Genomic DNA, 16,001 nt, shown 5'->3' with positions numbered 1-16,001 from the left:
TGTTTTCTGGTTTTCAGTACTTACTGTCCCTTGACTATTCTCATTTTGACTCTTGTAATCATTGTCTTTATGGCAGGTAAACTAGGTCTACGCATAAGAAGTCTAGTATGACACACATGTGTGAGCCCTTGGCTTTGGTTCATTTTGATGTCTGTTGGCCCATGCCCTATCAATCTTTAGGTGGTATGAAGTATTTTGTTACCATCATAGATGATTTTTCACGTAAGGTATGGGCTTATCCCAAAAGCAGAAGTTCGATGTCTTGGCAGTTTTTTAGATATAGCTTGCTTTGGCAAAAATCAGTACAGATAATGGGGGTGAATATGTATCACGTGCTTTTGAGCAGATATATGATGAGAGGGGTATTAAGCATCAGTTGACTGCCCCTTACACCCCTCCCCAAAATGGTATGGCTGAGCGGATGAATAGGACCATCCAAGAAAGGTTTTGCAGTATACTTAGCCATGCAAGCCTACCCCAGCACTTTTGGACCAAGGCAGTTACGGCTGTCGTGCATATCATTCATAGATCACCCTGTAGTGCCATTGATTTTCAGGTTGCAGAGGAGGTATGGACATGAAAGCCTCCCTCTTATGTGCATTTATGTGTCTTTGGATGTGAGGTATTCTGACATGTGCCCAAGGACAAGCATAATAAGCTAGATCATAAGAGTGTTAAATGCATATTCCTTGGTTATGGAGATCACGGAGAGCTGGTTACCATCTGGTGCACAGATCGGATGTTGTATGCGTACGTAGCGGGCATCGAAAGGTCCCCAAGAACAAAAAAGAACTCCACTTTTGTACAAAAAACAAGAGAGAAGACTTGCACGATATGAAGCAAAAGACTAATTGGGTACAATCTCCCCCCATGCCTTGTGTGAGCGCTCCACAAAGCATGTATTTGATATATTATTCATTTCCAAGCTCAAAAAATAGCCCAATTTACAATTAGCACACTTTGGATTTTGTGTTTACTTTTGTCCAACTAAAGAATAAAGCGGTTGGGCGCCCAAAGAGTCGGGATGTGCCCAAATACAATGTCCAATAATAAATATTTAAATCATGCACCCATGCACATACAAAATAATAAATAAATATCAAGTGCTTCAATAAATAAGCGCGTCAAAATAAATATTGGTGCCACGCCTAAGATGTGCACCCATCAAAAATGATAATTTCTTCTAAATAACTTGAATACACGCTATCAGCCACCAGTGCTTCCCAACGCCACTAATGCCTGCTCTACATATCAACTGAAGCATTCACAATTGTTAGAAAATAATAAAATCAAACCAACAAAAGTGAATACCTAGCAGTCTTCAGCTACAAAATAGATAGTTGGTTAGAACTCAATCCTAACCTTAATTTATTACGAGTGCGCACTCTAAACCCATAAACGTCCATTAATTTAAATATGTATTTTGCGGAATCACCCGCTATGGAATCACCCACTTGCACATTAAATTAACAAGACACCCAAAAAGGATAGGCGTCCCCAACCATCGACTTTTTGCACAAGGAATCCACCTTGTGTATGAGCCCCGACAATAAATATAATTTTACGAAATCCACCGCAAAACCTCATGGAATCCACTGTGGAATATGCCTCATGGCATCACCATCTATGGGATCCATAGGCACGAAAATTCATCTGTAGCCATGATGTAGTCTTCCATGAAGACAAGGCAACTTGAGAGAGTCGTGGAGATACACAATGTTATATTTTAGGAGGAGTCATGAGCTCCCATACAGCTAAGCTAGACATCATGCAGTAGCAACAGATGCTCATGCTAAGGAATATGCATTTCACACTTTTAGGATCTAGCTTATTGCGCTTGTCCTTGGGCACATGGCAGAATGCCTCACATCCAAAGACATGCAAATGAGTATAAGAGGGGGCTTTCCTATCCATAGCTCCTCTACAACCTAGAAGTCAATGCCATTGCAAGGCAATCTATTAATGATATGCAATGCAGTCGCAATTGCCTTAGCCCATAAATGTTATGGTTAGTCTGCATGGCTAAGCATACTACATACCCTCTCTTGGATAGTCCTATTCATGTGCTCAGCCATACCATTCTGGGTAGGGGTGTAAGGGGCAATCAACTGACGCTTAATACCCCACTCATCACAAAACTGCTCAAAAGCACATGAGACATACTCACCCCCATTATCTATCCTTAGGCATTTCAGCCTATGCCCAGACTGGTTCTCGGCTAAAGCAAGCCAATGTTGAAATACTGCCAAGACATCAGACTTCTACTTTAAGGGATAAGCCCAAAACTTACATGAAAAGTCATCAATAAATGTAATGAAGTACTTCACACCCCCTAGTGACTGACAAGGCATGGGTCCACAAGCATCAGAATGCACAAGAGCCAATGGCTCACCCATGCGTGACATACCAAACTTCTTATGCGAGTTCCTAGTCTGCCAGCCATATAAACAATGATCACATGACACAAAGTCAGAAGAGTCAAAAGGTGGGATATATTGCAAAACACGAAGCATTTTCATTCCTTTAAGAGACATATGCCCCAAATGAGCATGCCAAAGAGATACATGTGGGATAGAACCCTCTACCAAAACATGATCAAGAGTAGAAACAGATACAACCAAGGGGTAAAGGCTACCAAACTTGGCACCTCTTACAAGTACAACCTTGCCATGAGTAATTTTCCATGCAGAGTCCCCAAAAGATACATGATATCATTGACATAAGACCGCGGGTCAATGCAGGTACATGGCATATATCATGCATAAGAAAAGTGTTGCTAGAGGGAAACTGCAGCATAACATCACATATGCCTACAATATCAAAAGACCTGTCATTAGCAAGTCACACAGAACCAGAAATAATGCGATATGTATGAAACAAGTCTCTACAGGGTGTCACATGAAAGGACACACCCGAATCCAAAAGTCAACATTGGGCATACATAGAGTGAATGTTAGTCATCTGTGAGGCATCACATGAAGAAGCTGCAAGAATATAACCTCCATCAGAGTCCTTGGGCTACATAACATTAATTTTCTCAATCTTAACACTGGACTTTGCAGGTACAATATTGTAATCAGAAGACTTCTCTTGCACTTTCTCTTTTTCCTTTTCCTTACGCCTTTCATTGCATAGTTCATGACATTGTGGCCTAATGTGGCCCTTTTTCTCACAATGATGGCATGCAACATTTGCATTCTTGCCATGGGATTTGCTGCATGATTTTTCACTAGACTTGGAGCGGGATCTCTGAGAATCCCACCCACGGCCACTGTCATTGCCATTCTTTCCACTTCCATCATTCTTGCCTCTAATTGTCAATACATGAGAGACACATGAGGCATCCAAATTCTTTCTGTTTATCTCTTCTTGAAGAAGAGCACTCTCAACATTAGATAGCTTAAGTGTAGTAGTAGAGGCACATAACGCAGTATGAAAGATATCCCAAGAGTCATTAAGAGTGCCAAACAAGAAACAAGGGAGTCATATCCTCCTTAAAATCAACGCCTTGTGAAGCCAAATGTTTCAGGATAGCATGGAACTAGCTCAAATGAGCTGTAATATCCCCATATGACCCCCTAGGAAATTTTCAATTTTTTCCTAAATTTTTTTACCCCCTCTCTCTCCCCTGCCGATTGCATGGCGGGGAGAGAGAGAGAGAGAGAGCCAAGTGGTAAAGGGAGGGGGGCATGCAACCCCAGGTGGCGGGTGGCACCGCCGTGCCACTTCTCCCCCCTCCACCTATAAATTTTCCCCCCTCCGTTGCAGGTTTGGCCCTCGGCTCCTCCCTGGCATTCACGAGAGTCTTCCCTCCTCGTGCTGTGTGCGGTCGGAACCCCTCTTCTCTGCGCCTACGGTAGTAGCATACCCTTGTCGGTGACATACCTTTTCTCCCCCCTCCCCATTGTCAGAATCCCCCCCCAATCGGGTTATTAGAGCACGCTACCCCCTGCCTTCTGTGACGTTAGCATCTCCCTTCTTCGTCGACTTCAACGAACCCCCCCCTAAACCTGCTCTCGTTACGCACAACACGGCACAGAAAGGTAACATGATATACGAGCTCAAGGTATACTCTTGTATTATTCAATCCAAAAAGCGGGACAACATAGACACATCCCAGGACTACACCCTCGTGACGCCGCACATAAGAGGGTTCACCACTAGGTATAGGGAATCACACGTAGAGTGGAAACAAGGCAGGGCTTTGAGTCACTACTACTCCCTATATAGGTGCATTTGGTAGTAACGACATGGTATAGCTACAAAGCCCTTACACTCACCCCTGCTTTACTGGATTGCTGTCCTCAGCAATCTAAGGGCAGCGTTTGTTATTTGACTCATCCGGGGTCTTAACACAACTTTTTCTAGCAAGCTGGTCAGTGTCTGCAAGTCTAAGGGGACTGCGGGTTCTTAACACAGTCTATACTATCAGACTGGCCAGTGTCTGCCGCACTAGGACTTGGGGGTCTTAATACAGCCTTTTCTAGCAAGCTGGTCAGTGTCTGCCCATCTAGATTGGACAATTGGGACTTTGTTTTTGGAGTTATTTGATGATTGTTACCATGCGGGTCCACCCTCGACTCGATTACATTTGAGGAGTGGAGGCACGTTGGGGTCTATGATTGAGAACCGATTTTCTGGAGAGGCTCAAGGGTCGTTGGAAGGGGCAGGGGGTTCTCCTCGAGCCAAAGGACGAAGGCATCCTTTCCGCGTTCGTGGGCCTCTGCTTCTGAGGTCCAAGTGGCCTCCTTGAGTGGACGCCTGCGCCACTTGGTGAGGTATTTGATGAAGCCTCTTTGTTCTCGGCGTCGGAGGAATGCTTCTACTTTGAAGGGACCGTTGGAATGGAGCATTGGTACGTGCCATCCCCATTGGTTGTTGGGATAGAACTTGCGCAGAAGACAAGCATGAAATGCATTATGAACACAAACACTATCTAGAAGGTCCAATTTGTAGGTGATTTCGTTCAACACTTGAGTGATTTGGTAGGGTCCATAGTAGCGGTGATTGAACTTGGGGGTCATGCTTTTGGGAAGTGACATATTCTTAGAGCTAACTAGGACCATGTCTCCTTTGGCGAATAGTACAGCCTTTCTCTTCTTGTTTGCTTGCTCGGTCATGGTGATCTTGCTCTGCTCGAGGCTTTGCTTAGCTACTGCATTTCGGTCTCTCCATTTCTTCAGGAACTCTTCTGCATCTTGATCTTCAGCTTTGGCCACTCCGGACGCTAAGGCTAGTGGGGTAATGACTTCTTTTCCTATGGCTAACTCAAAGGGGGTATACCCCATTGCCGAATGGATGGAGCTATTATAGTGGAATTCCAAGACATCAAGGTACAAGGCCCAATCTTTTTGGTCCACTCGGGCATAGCTCCGGAGATAGTCTTCGATGCCTTGGTTGACTCGTTCTGTTTGTCCATCTGTCTCCAAGTGGAAGGATGATGAGAATCTCAATTGTGTTTCCAGGGTCTTGAAAAGTTCCTTCCACATGTCGCTCATGAATCTTCCATCCCTATTTGATATAATGGCTAGTGGTAAGCCATGATGTTTGAATACATGTGTGAAGAAGAGGTGTGCTACCTCCTTGGCATTTAGTAGTGGTTTGACTGGGATGAAGTGGGCCTGTTTGGAAAAATAGTCCACCACTATAAAGATGATTGTGCACCCATGGGACTCAGGTAGTTCCACAATGAAGTCCATGTTGATGACGTCCCATGGGCGGTTGGGTACCGGTAACGGTTGTAGTAGTCCTGTAGGTCTTGATCGTGGTGCTTCGACCAGTTGGCAAGTGGGGCAAGTTTTGATGTAGTCTATTACTTCTTCCTTCATATTCGGCCAAAAGAACTGCTTCCTAAGGGTCTCCAAGGTTTTGCTTTGCCCTTTGTGGCCTCCAATTTTGCCATCATGTATCTCATGCAGGATGAGTTTCTTAAACTCCAAATTGTTGGGGATATACAATCTCTTGCCTAAAAATAGGATACCCTCCTCTAAGATGTACATTCCATGTGGGGTCTTCTCTGCTTCCACATCTCTGATTATCTTGTGCATTTCTTGGTCTTGCTCTAGGGCCTCTTTGACTAGTTCTATGAAGTTCTGCTGACCACATTGACAACTTTCAAGTCAGCTTTCCAGCTCAAGGCATCTGCTATCTTGTTAGTGGAGCCGGGCTTGTGCTTAATCTCCAGGTCGAATTCTACTAGGAAGTCTAGCCAGTGGGCTTGCTTTGCCGATAACTTGGGTTGAGATTGGAAGTATTTGAGGGAGATATTGTCGGTGAAGACTATTATATGCTTGTCTTGAACATAGTGCTTCCATTTTCTAAGGCAGTGGATGACTGCCAACATTTCCTTCTCATGTGTGCTCCACCTTGTTTCAGCATAGTAAATTTCTTTGACTCATAAGCAATGGGGTGACCTTCCTGTACTAGTACACCTCCTATGCCGTAGTCGGATGCATCTGTAGAGATTTCAAAGGGTTTGGTGAAATTCGATACCCTTAGGACAGGAGTTTGGCTCATGCACTTCTTCATCTGCTCAAAGGCTTCTTGTTGCACGTTCCCCCATGTAAAAGAGTGATCTTTTTTGGTGAGGTGGGAGAGGGGGGCACTGATGAGGCTATAATCTTTGATGAATCTCCAACAAAATACTGTGAAGCCGAGGAACTTCCGCACTTCTCTTACAGTTTTCAGCACATGCCATCTTTGGACAGCTTCCACTTTCTTAGGATCCACTTTGATTCCATCTGCTCCTACAATAAAGCCTAAGAACTCCAACTCTCTCACTGCGAACTCACATTTTTCAGGCTTGGCATATAACTGATGCTGCCACAGTTTCTCAAAAACTCGGCGTAAGTGTTGCTTGTGCTATTCTAAGGTTTTGTTGTAGACTAGGAGGTCATCTATGTAGATAATGACAAAGATATCTATCTATGGTCTAAAGACTCCATCCATGAGGCCAAAAAATGTGCCTGGCCCATTGCTTAGGACAAATCCTAATACTAACCACTCAAAACTACCATATCGGGTGTGGAAGGTTGTTTTTGGGATATCTTCTTCGGCTATGCGGATTTGGTGGTATCTTGATCTAAGATCAATACGGCTAAGGTACTTGGCCCCGTGCAGTCTATCTAAGATCAATATGGCTAAAGTACTTGGCCCCGTGCAGTCTATCTAAGAGGTCTTCCACTAGGGGCATGGGGTATTTTTTTAAAATGGTGATTTTGTTAAGGGCCCTATAATCTACACAGAGTCTAAGTCCCCCATCCTTCTTCTTTACAAATAACACTGGGGCACCAAAGGGGGATTTGCTAGGGCGTATGAACCCTTGTTCTTCTAGTTCATGTAGTTGCTTCTTTAATTCCATGAGCTCGGTGTGGTTCATGCGATAGGGAGCTCAGGCCGGTGGGGCAAACCCTGGGATCAGCTCAATCTTGTGATCCACATCTCGCCTGGGTGGTAGACCCTTGGGTAGCTCGGCTGGCATTACATCTTTGAATTCTTCAAGTATTTCTACCACCTATGTGTTCCTGCTCTGTTGTCTAGGTTTCTTGCCATTTTCTTCTTCTTCAATTGGTCGGATCATACACAGGTAGACCATGTCTCCTTGTTTGACTGATTTTTTGACCTGCTTGGCACTGCATGTCATGATACGTGGCCTGATAACGATCCCTTGGACCGGTGCATTTTGGGTCTGGCCCTTTGGTTGGGTTGTAGTTGGCTTCACTGTTTGGCATGATACTCTTGGCTTATTCTCCTTCATTTGCACCTTGATTGGGGTCCTGCCAGGCAGTTGCATTCTTTCACATGGTACTCTGGCGCCTTCTCCTTGCATATCTAGCATCATTTCATTTACACCTTTACCAAACATTGCAATGACATACTTGTCATAGAATTCCAAGCCCAATATCACTTCGAAATCATCCATGGGGATTACTAAGAAGTCGAGTTTTGCTTTCCACTTGTCGGCTTCTACTTGGACTGCAAAGACTTGTTTCACTTCCTTGGCTTCTCCTTGTGCGAATGTTACTGTTAATCCTTTTGGAGCCTTCGATAGTTTTAATCCATGTTTTGCTACACCCCCTGGTGTCATGAAGTTATGTGTTGCTCCTGTGTCCACCATGATAGGTTGGTTTCCTTCGCCCACTCGGCCTTTGATGTATAGATGGTGAACTACCACTACTCTGGCTACCATGCATTGGGGTTGGGCGCTAACTGTCCCTACCCTTGGGTGGTCCATGCTTTCCTCACTTCCATTTTGGATTTCTTGGATGTGCGGTGGTTGTGGTTCTTCTCCTCCATATGCGCTAGTCACATTCACCCTTGATCCACTTGATGAAGCTATATCTTCTAGTGGGCATCTGTTTTGGTAGTGTGGACCTCCGCATCTGAAGCATCTAATTCCGACGAACGGGCCTAGGGGTAACTCCACCATGATGTATTTGATCTTGAGGGCCCATACGATGTGCTAGGGGTTGGCCTGTAGTGATTGTTTCCCCATCTTCCTGTTGCTCCTCTTGGTACTAAAGCGGTTTGTGACACGGCCGTGGTGGTGGTGGTGTTTTGGCTCCTTGTATCTGTGAATGCCCCTCTAGGGGCATTGGGCCTTTGGTTCCATGAGTTGTTGTTGTTGAAGGTGTTGTTGAAGTTGTTGTTGAACCTGCTTTGGTTCCCCTGTGCTGTTCTTCTGCATTCCAGGTCTACTAGTCTTTCGGCCATTCTCATGGCTTCTGCTAAGCTTGTTGGCTCTTGTCTCTCCATATCTCTTCTAGCCCATTCTTGCATCCCAAACAAAAATCCATGTAATTTAGTGTCTGTGTCCATGTTTGGTAGCTCTAGCATGATCTGCCTATATTTGTTGACATATTCTTTCATCTTTCCATGTGTTTGTTTGAGGTTCCTCCATTCATCTCTCACTTTGAATTTTTCCATTTTTGGAATGAAGTAGTCCTTCAATTCTTCCTGGAGTTCTTCCCACGAAAAGATGGTGTGGCCCTACTCTTGTTCCAGCAGGTACCAACTGGTAGCGTCCTCCTCCAAGTAAATGGCTGCCACCTCCGCCTTCCTGTCTTCAGTTATTCGTGAATACTTCTATGAATACTTCAAGTACCTGTCCACCTCTGCGATCCATTTCTTTAGAACCAACCCATCTCTCTCTCCCTTGTACTTGGCTGGTTGGGGCATCTTGGATTTTCCATAATCATCTTCTGAACTATCACTATCTTCCTCCTCTTTATGGTGGTGCTTCTTCTCCTTCTTCTTGTCTTTCTTTTTACTTCCTAATTCTACTACTTTCTCCTTCTCTTTCCTTGTATCTTCTGCCCTCCTAGATGTCTCCTCTCTACCCATTCTATCCATCTCCTCTTGCATTCTGTGTCTTTTCTCCTCTTCTTGTTGTTGTATCACCCATTCTCTATAGCCCTGCTCCACTTCTAGTTTTTTCTTCCTTTCTTCTTCCTCTTCCTTCATCTGCATGTTCCTCCATATTGACTCTAGCATGCCTAACATACCATCTAATTGTCTTCCAATTCGGCCACCTTCTCCTCTTGGGCCACTCTCCATTCTTGCCCTTTACTCTTCTTCCTCTCCTCCATTTTTGGGAGGGCAATGTTCTCCCTTTTGTCCTCCATGTGGCTGGTGGTGGTGTCGACGTGGGGAAGTCACGTTTCGCCTGTGGTGGTGTGGGTCGTGTCACAGGGAAGCTACATCACGTCTTCAGACGGTGGGGTGTTGAGGTTGGGGCGTCACGCCAGGGGCTGATGCGTCGGGGGCGTCGCGACGTGGGGTGACACGAAGTGGGGCGACACGACGGGGGTCGATGCGACATGGGGCAGCGCGATGTGGGGCATCGTGCTGTGGTCACTACGACTTTGATCTTTTCGGGGCACTGGATCTTTCCTCCTGCTTCGGTGAGCACTCCTTCACTCCGAGCAAGAGTCGCTTTGATACCAAGTGTGATAAACCTGCACTCATTACACACTCAACATGACACAGAAAGGTAATACGATATATGAGCTCAAGGTATACTCTTGTATTATTCAATTCAAAAAGCGGGACAACATAGACACATCCCAGGACTACACCCTCGTGACACCACACATAAGAGGGTTCACCACTGGGTATAGGGAATCACACCTAGAGTGGAAACAAGGCAGGGCTTTGAGTCACTACTACTCCCTATATAGGTGCATTCGGTAGCAACGGCATGGTATAGCTACAAAGACCTTACACCCCCCCTGCGACGTGATCCGCTTAAAGAAGGAGAAAGAAGAGAATTAAGGGGGAAGAGAAGAGGAGAAGGAGGGTGAGAGAGAAGAGTGAGAAGAGGAGGAGAAGAGAGAGAAGAGTGAGAAGAGGAGGAGAAGAGAAGAAAGAGAAGGGGAGAAGAGTGAGAGAAGAGGAGGAGAAGAGAAGAAAGAGAAGGGAAGAAGAGTGAGAGAAGAGGAGGAGAAGAGAAGGAAGAGAAGAGGAGGAGGGTGAGAGAGAAGAGTGAGAAAAGGAGGAGAAGAGAGAGAAGAGTGAGAAGAGGAGGAGAAGAGAAGAAAGAGAAGGGAAGAAGAGTGAGAGAAGAGGAGGATAAGAGAAGGAAGAGAAGGAAAGCAGAAGGGAGAGAGAGAAGAGTGAGAAGAGGAGGAGAAGAGAAGAAAGAGAAGGGAAGAAGAGTGAGAGAAGGAGAAGGAGAGGAGGAGAAGAAAAAGAGAGAGAGAAGAGAGAGAAGAGGAGGAGAAGAGAAGGAAGCAAAGGGAAGAAGAGTGAGAGTTTTGGGCTAGCTACTTACCATGGCTCCCAAGCGCAAAGAAGGAGTGAAGACAGCGGGAGCTACCCTAGATGCGCAGGGGACAAGTACAGATGGAATTCATGGTGTAGTTGGAGCCGTTGGAATTGCGGCCAATAATGGAGCACCGAGTATAGCCACACGGGAATTAGCGCAACTCCAAACCCTGTCTCGGAAAACCAGGTTCTCCTTGGCCTAGGGAAGGACTATTGATTTCATTGTGCCACATGAAATGATAAGGTTTTTATAATATGTCACATAAAATGATAGACTTTCACTTAGTTTGGTGCATGATTTGTTAACTATAGTCCATGGTTTACTCCTGTGATTAAAATAAATACATGAAATATTAGCTTCCATTCATAGGATGCAACTGCACAGAAGATAGGTCTTGATCTTGTATACCACGAATAGGTTGTCCTATCCTATGACAACCAATGTTTATGTTTGGAGACCGCATGAAATATTAGGGTAAAATTGCATTTAGAATACTAACAGGTTCTTAGACTTTCATGGATCGCTTACAAGGAAAGATTTTTATGCATTATATGATTATCTTTTACTTATGTTAGAGCATAGAGGCGATAAGTGAATTGAGTTTAAACTTTATATACTCAAGTCACATGAGACCCTGCACTCTAGGAATAAGTACTCATTGCCAGATATGAAGAGAGTTAAAGATTTTTTAGGTTGTACTAATATACTAAATGCACCTTGTGCATGCGATATAAGTTTGATTAGAAAATTCTGCATAGCATCGCACTAAGAGAAGATAGAAAGAATGTATGACAAGTCATGCAATATATTTAACACGCTTTAAACATTACCAAGTATGTTAAAAGACGTGCAAGAAAATCGAGGATTCACAATTTGGATCCCTAGAGAAAAACCCAAGGGAAAGAGGGATTCAAAAGAAGTCGAGTGATTAAACACACGTGCTTGTGAGTTGTTTTTAAGGATCTTGTCTTAGACTATTGGAAGTGGATACCCTCCAAGCTTAAGCCAGGCTATTAAGCTAACTCTAAATGGAACGTTGATCAAGGCTTATGCTTGGTTGTTTCGAAAATGATATTTCTAAGTGAATTGACTGGTTTCCTTGGTAAGAGGAGATCCCTACTAAGGACAAGTGGTTTATAAGCAAGTGATTGCTTGATGTAGAAAATGATATTTTCTTGATTGGAAATGAAAGGGATGTTTTCCTTAGTAATTTTTTGTAAGCTGGGTGCTTCAGCTGTGATTGATTCCCTAAAGGAATAATTAAGGAAGGATGGCGCTAGCTACCCCCCGCGAGCTGCCAAACCCTAACCAAGGGGGTTATGAATCTGTGCCGGGAATGTGGACCGAACCCGCCGTGAGAAGTCTCTCCGTGGAAATTACTTGGAGTAGGAGGACGCTTGGGTGCCAGTGGGGGCTCTGGCCGTAAATCCCAATGCCTCTGGGTCCTACACAAGTGTTCTACGTGACTCGAGATGGGATCTCGAGGCCTTGATACTAGTTACAAGGCAGAATCTTGGGAGGATAAACCTTCGGGTTTTATTGCCAGGAGATGGAAGGATTTTTCTGTAGAGGCAGAAAGGAACACTTAATTCTCCTATATGGGCAGGAGACAAACATTAATCTAAAGATAAGTTAAGGTTTTCTACATAAAATATAACTTTGCCTAATCTGTTGTAGTTGTTGTCTGCCTTCTTTTCGGGTCTATCTCTACAACTCCAACTCCATGACCCTCCACAAATCACAATCAAATCATTTCTTATCTTAAACCATGTATTATCAACTATATATATGCATTCATTACTCGTAAACTATTCCAGGAGTACTAATAATGTTGAAGGCGTGCATACCCAAAAACATGCAACATACTATTGCAAGATGGTCTCATTGACAGACTACAAAATATGCTTCCAATTTTCCACATCTGTCTCTTTGCTTATAATAGAGAAAAAGAAGAGAATTGCCATCTATTGAGGACATCTCTAAGGGCTAGATCATCTAAGCAACACTTTGCTCCTTTGTCTTGTTGTTCCTGTGCTCTTCTGTGCCCACTGTGTTTGTTGGTCGCCATGCTTGCCACCAACCCACATTCTTTTCATGAAGACGATTGAGCTCAAAGCATACTGTAATTGGCCTTCTGACGTAGCCTTCTGACAAGCCATCTCTCCTTAACTCCTCACGAATAGTAGGCATCATATTTCATGCATTGACTCTCTATTAGTTCTACCACCAAAAGCACTTTGCTTGATGATGGCTTGTGATTACATTTTTGTTTATCAGTGTGCTATGTGGGGATGGATTATGTCCCAACTGTTGATAGTGTTGCTCATGATATGAAGCCTGTTATGATCCATGTTCTCTTCAGTATTGCCATGCTTTCTACACTCTGTTTCTTCCTAGGATGATGGCTCTCTAAACACACTTCATGCCTTTCTCCCTGATGAACTTTCCTCTCCTTTGTATCTTTGATTGTGTCCACTCAAAAAAAGCATCTGTCTCGTCGAGGTTGAAGTATCAAATTATCACAGACTTCCGTGAGCACCAGTTCCTTTCCTCTTTGCTTGTTCTCCTTCATAGGTAAACAAGATTTGACCTTGCAGCCCTTCGATGAACATGAGCTCCTCGAAGATGCCCTTGCAATCTCGAAATTGTGGATGAAGATCAGAACAATCCTCAAGGTAGGAAGGCTTTCGACGACCATCTCCCCTCTGGCCTCACTCCTTGTTCCCCCTCTGCAGTAGGTTGCGTCAATGAGCTTCCTCGTTTATTGTGGATCTGCCCATCCCAATCTCGAGCACATCGCTAAAAAAAACTTAAGAAAAGCTTTTATTTTTGTCGACTTATTGATATCAATGATTACGTCTTGAATGCCACCATAAAATGGACTGCCCAGCTATAAGCATTGTTGGCCTGTGCCCAAGCTTTTGTGTTGTCCATGATGCTACAAATATTGATACCAATCCTGCAATGTATAGTGAAGACGTGAATTTCTATTGTGCAAGCACTCCACAGAAGACATTAGCTCCAAGATTCACATGAATGTATGAACACAGAGTTTGCACTAAAAATTGATTAATGACATTTTTGAGTGTGGCTCCTTTTAGCCATTGTCTTTTATCGGCCTCAAAAGATTCTTGAAGGTACATCACAATGTTGGTCTTTTTCAGTAAGTTGGACAATTTGAGCATCATGAGTGTCTTAAAGGTTTGTGAAGGAGTATAGTCCTTGATAAGTTCAATTGCTTGGTGAAAAATTCCGCCCTCACGTTCATAGTGGTGAACACACAGTGTCACGACATCCGCCCCCTCCAAACCTGCACATCCTTCGGCATGTGCCAACTTGTTTACCACTTGTAGCATTGTTCCCACTAGGATCATATGGATAATCATTTGGATAATATGAGAAGTAGGTAAGTTGACATAAGTTATCACAACATCCTCCTAAATCATATGGAAGAAGCAAAGTAGGTATCTCTTCATAGATTATCTCTGCATCCAGTGGCTTGTCGTTGATCATCACAGCATCCAGATCTTCTTTGGCTGGTTGTTCATAAGACCATCCCGTGACTCCAATCTTATCCATATCCATCTCCATATATGGTGTAAACTTTGGCAAATCATCAACATTGTCCAAAGGTATTTTAACATTATTGTCAGTTGTCCTATATTGTCAATTGTCGTATATTGTCCAAAGGTATTTTAACTTTGGCAAATCATCAACATTGTTCAAAGGTATTTTAACATTATTGTCAATTGTCCTATATTGTCGTTGTACTCTCGCTTCTTTGCTACAAATTGCAATTTTCATCCCTCGATGAAAATGCCCTGGTAAACATAAATTTTGTTGTATATAAACATCAACACCCAAATCTTTTTGCTGAAATATGTCAGCAAATAATACTTTTTGCTAAGAATCCTCAGCACCCAAATTCTTTTGAAGCATGAAATCAGCAATTTCGCAATTCATCGCCAGAGAATTGACCTGTAAGTCATATGACATCTCTTGATTTTCAGTTTTCAACAATGCTAAAAGATCCTTAGCAGTATCCGAGCACAATAGCCTGTCATAATAAAGACCATCAATAACCTCCTCATCAGATTCAATCTCCTCACTCTTCTTCAAGTCTGTAGTCATCTGAATGTTAGAAAGTAGCTTGAATCCAGGTTGCTTTTCCGGCTTCGGATCCTTTATCTTCGGGGCTTTTTGATTTTCTTGTACCTTTGACTTTGGAACTTCAGTCATACTTTGCTTTGGTTCTGAATAAGAAGGCTGGGAAATTGGATCCTCTCTTTTTCACTTCTCCTCAACAAGCACTTTGACTCCTTGAGAGTTTGCCATCTTGGAAGAATTTGCAGGGATAGATGAAATTAGGGTTGAAATTGGAGCTGGCTGCTGCTGCTGCTCCCTCTAGCCATCTTGTTTTGAAGGTCTTTTAGGTTCTTTAATATCTCCTCCATCATATCATTGACAATCGGTATTTTAGATGATCTGTTAACCACAGTAGGAATAGGCATAGGCATAGGCATAGAAGTAGGCATAGACACGGGATGAGAAGTAGGAGAAGAAGTGGAAGGAGCAACAGGAGAAGTCAAGGTAGGAGAAGACCTCACTAGAGGTGTTTGCATACCATTTTGTAAGTGAGCCTTCCATCTCCGCCTCTTCGTCAATGTGGAAACCGCATCAACAGCATCTTGCCAATTCGTCTTCAATCCCATAGGCTGTGTACGGTCTTCAAGAAGCTCTCCTAGCTTGTCCTGAAGTGTAGGATCAGCCGCCTGCAAGAATAACTCCACTTCTCTGAGTTTAGGGCTTTTTGCTCAAGTGTATCTAACTAGTTGTAGCGTTCTTCAAACTCGCGCAATAAGTCGAAAGCAACAAGTCCTTTGTTGGGCTGATAGACCCACTCTCTGAATGTCTTCCGCGTAGTAATACCATAATCCTCCAGAAAATATTCATCTTTGAGCACCTTGTTCATTCCAGTTTGAACCTTGTACAAATAAATTAGTCACTCTAACCTGCAAAGCAGACGTGACAAGCCGTAGGAAATAGTTGGTCCAGAGTAAGAACTCCAAAGAAGTGCATCTGGCTTTCAAAAGCTTTAAGATAGGCCGAGACATTTTGACATCAAATAATTTACACTCACTTACCACGGCCTCAATCACTTTGGTTGCACCATGCGTATGCTCTTGTTCTTGATGCAACATTCATTGTTGATCCAATTGTTGTTGATGTAATTGCT

At 43.6% G+C, this 16,001-nt stretch overlaps 1 protein-coding gene across 1 annotated transcript in view; it reads right to left on the bottom strand.

Moving 5' to 3' along the window:
- The window catches only part of SULA (NAD(P)-binding Rossmann-fold superfamily protein), an 84,937-nt gene extending 69,933 nt beyond the window's left edge, over positions 1-15,004 (bottom strand). Inside the window, exon 1 of the mRNA XM_087680705.1 lies at positions 14,744-15,004. Within this exon, the coding sequence (XP_087536831.1) occupies positions 14,744-15,004 (261 nt within the window). The remainder of the gene's footprint in view (positions 1-14,743) is intronic.
- Between the last annotated feature and the right edge of the window lie 997 nt (positions 15,005-16,001).

Source organism: Lygodium microphyllum, chromosome 6 (assembly GCF_053477565.2).
Source record: "Lygodium microphyllum isolate KBCC chromosome 6, Lygodium_microphyllum_v1.1.10, whole genome shotgun sequence".
Classification (NCBI taxonomy): domain Eukaryota; kingdom Viridiplantae; phylum Streptophyta; class Polypodiopsida; order Schizaeales; family Lygodiaceae; genus Lygodium; species Lygodium microphyllum.
The sequence above is the reverse complement of the archived record's forward strand: the minus strand, read 5'-3'. Positions and strand labels throughout refer to the sequence as shown.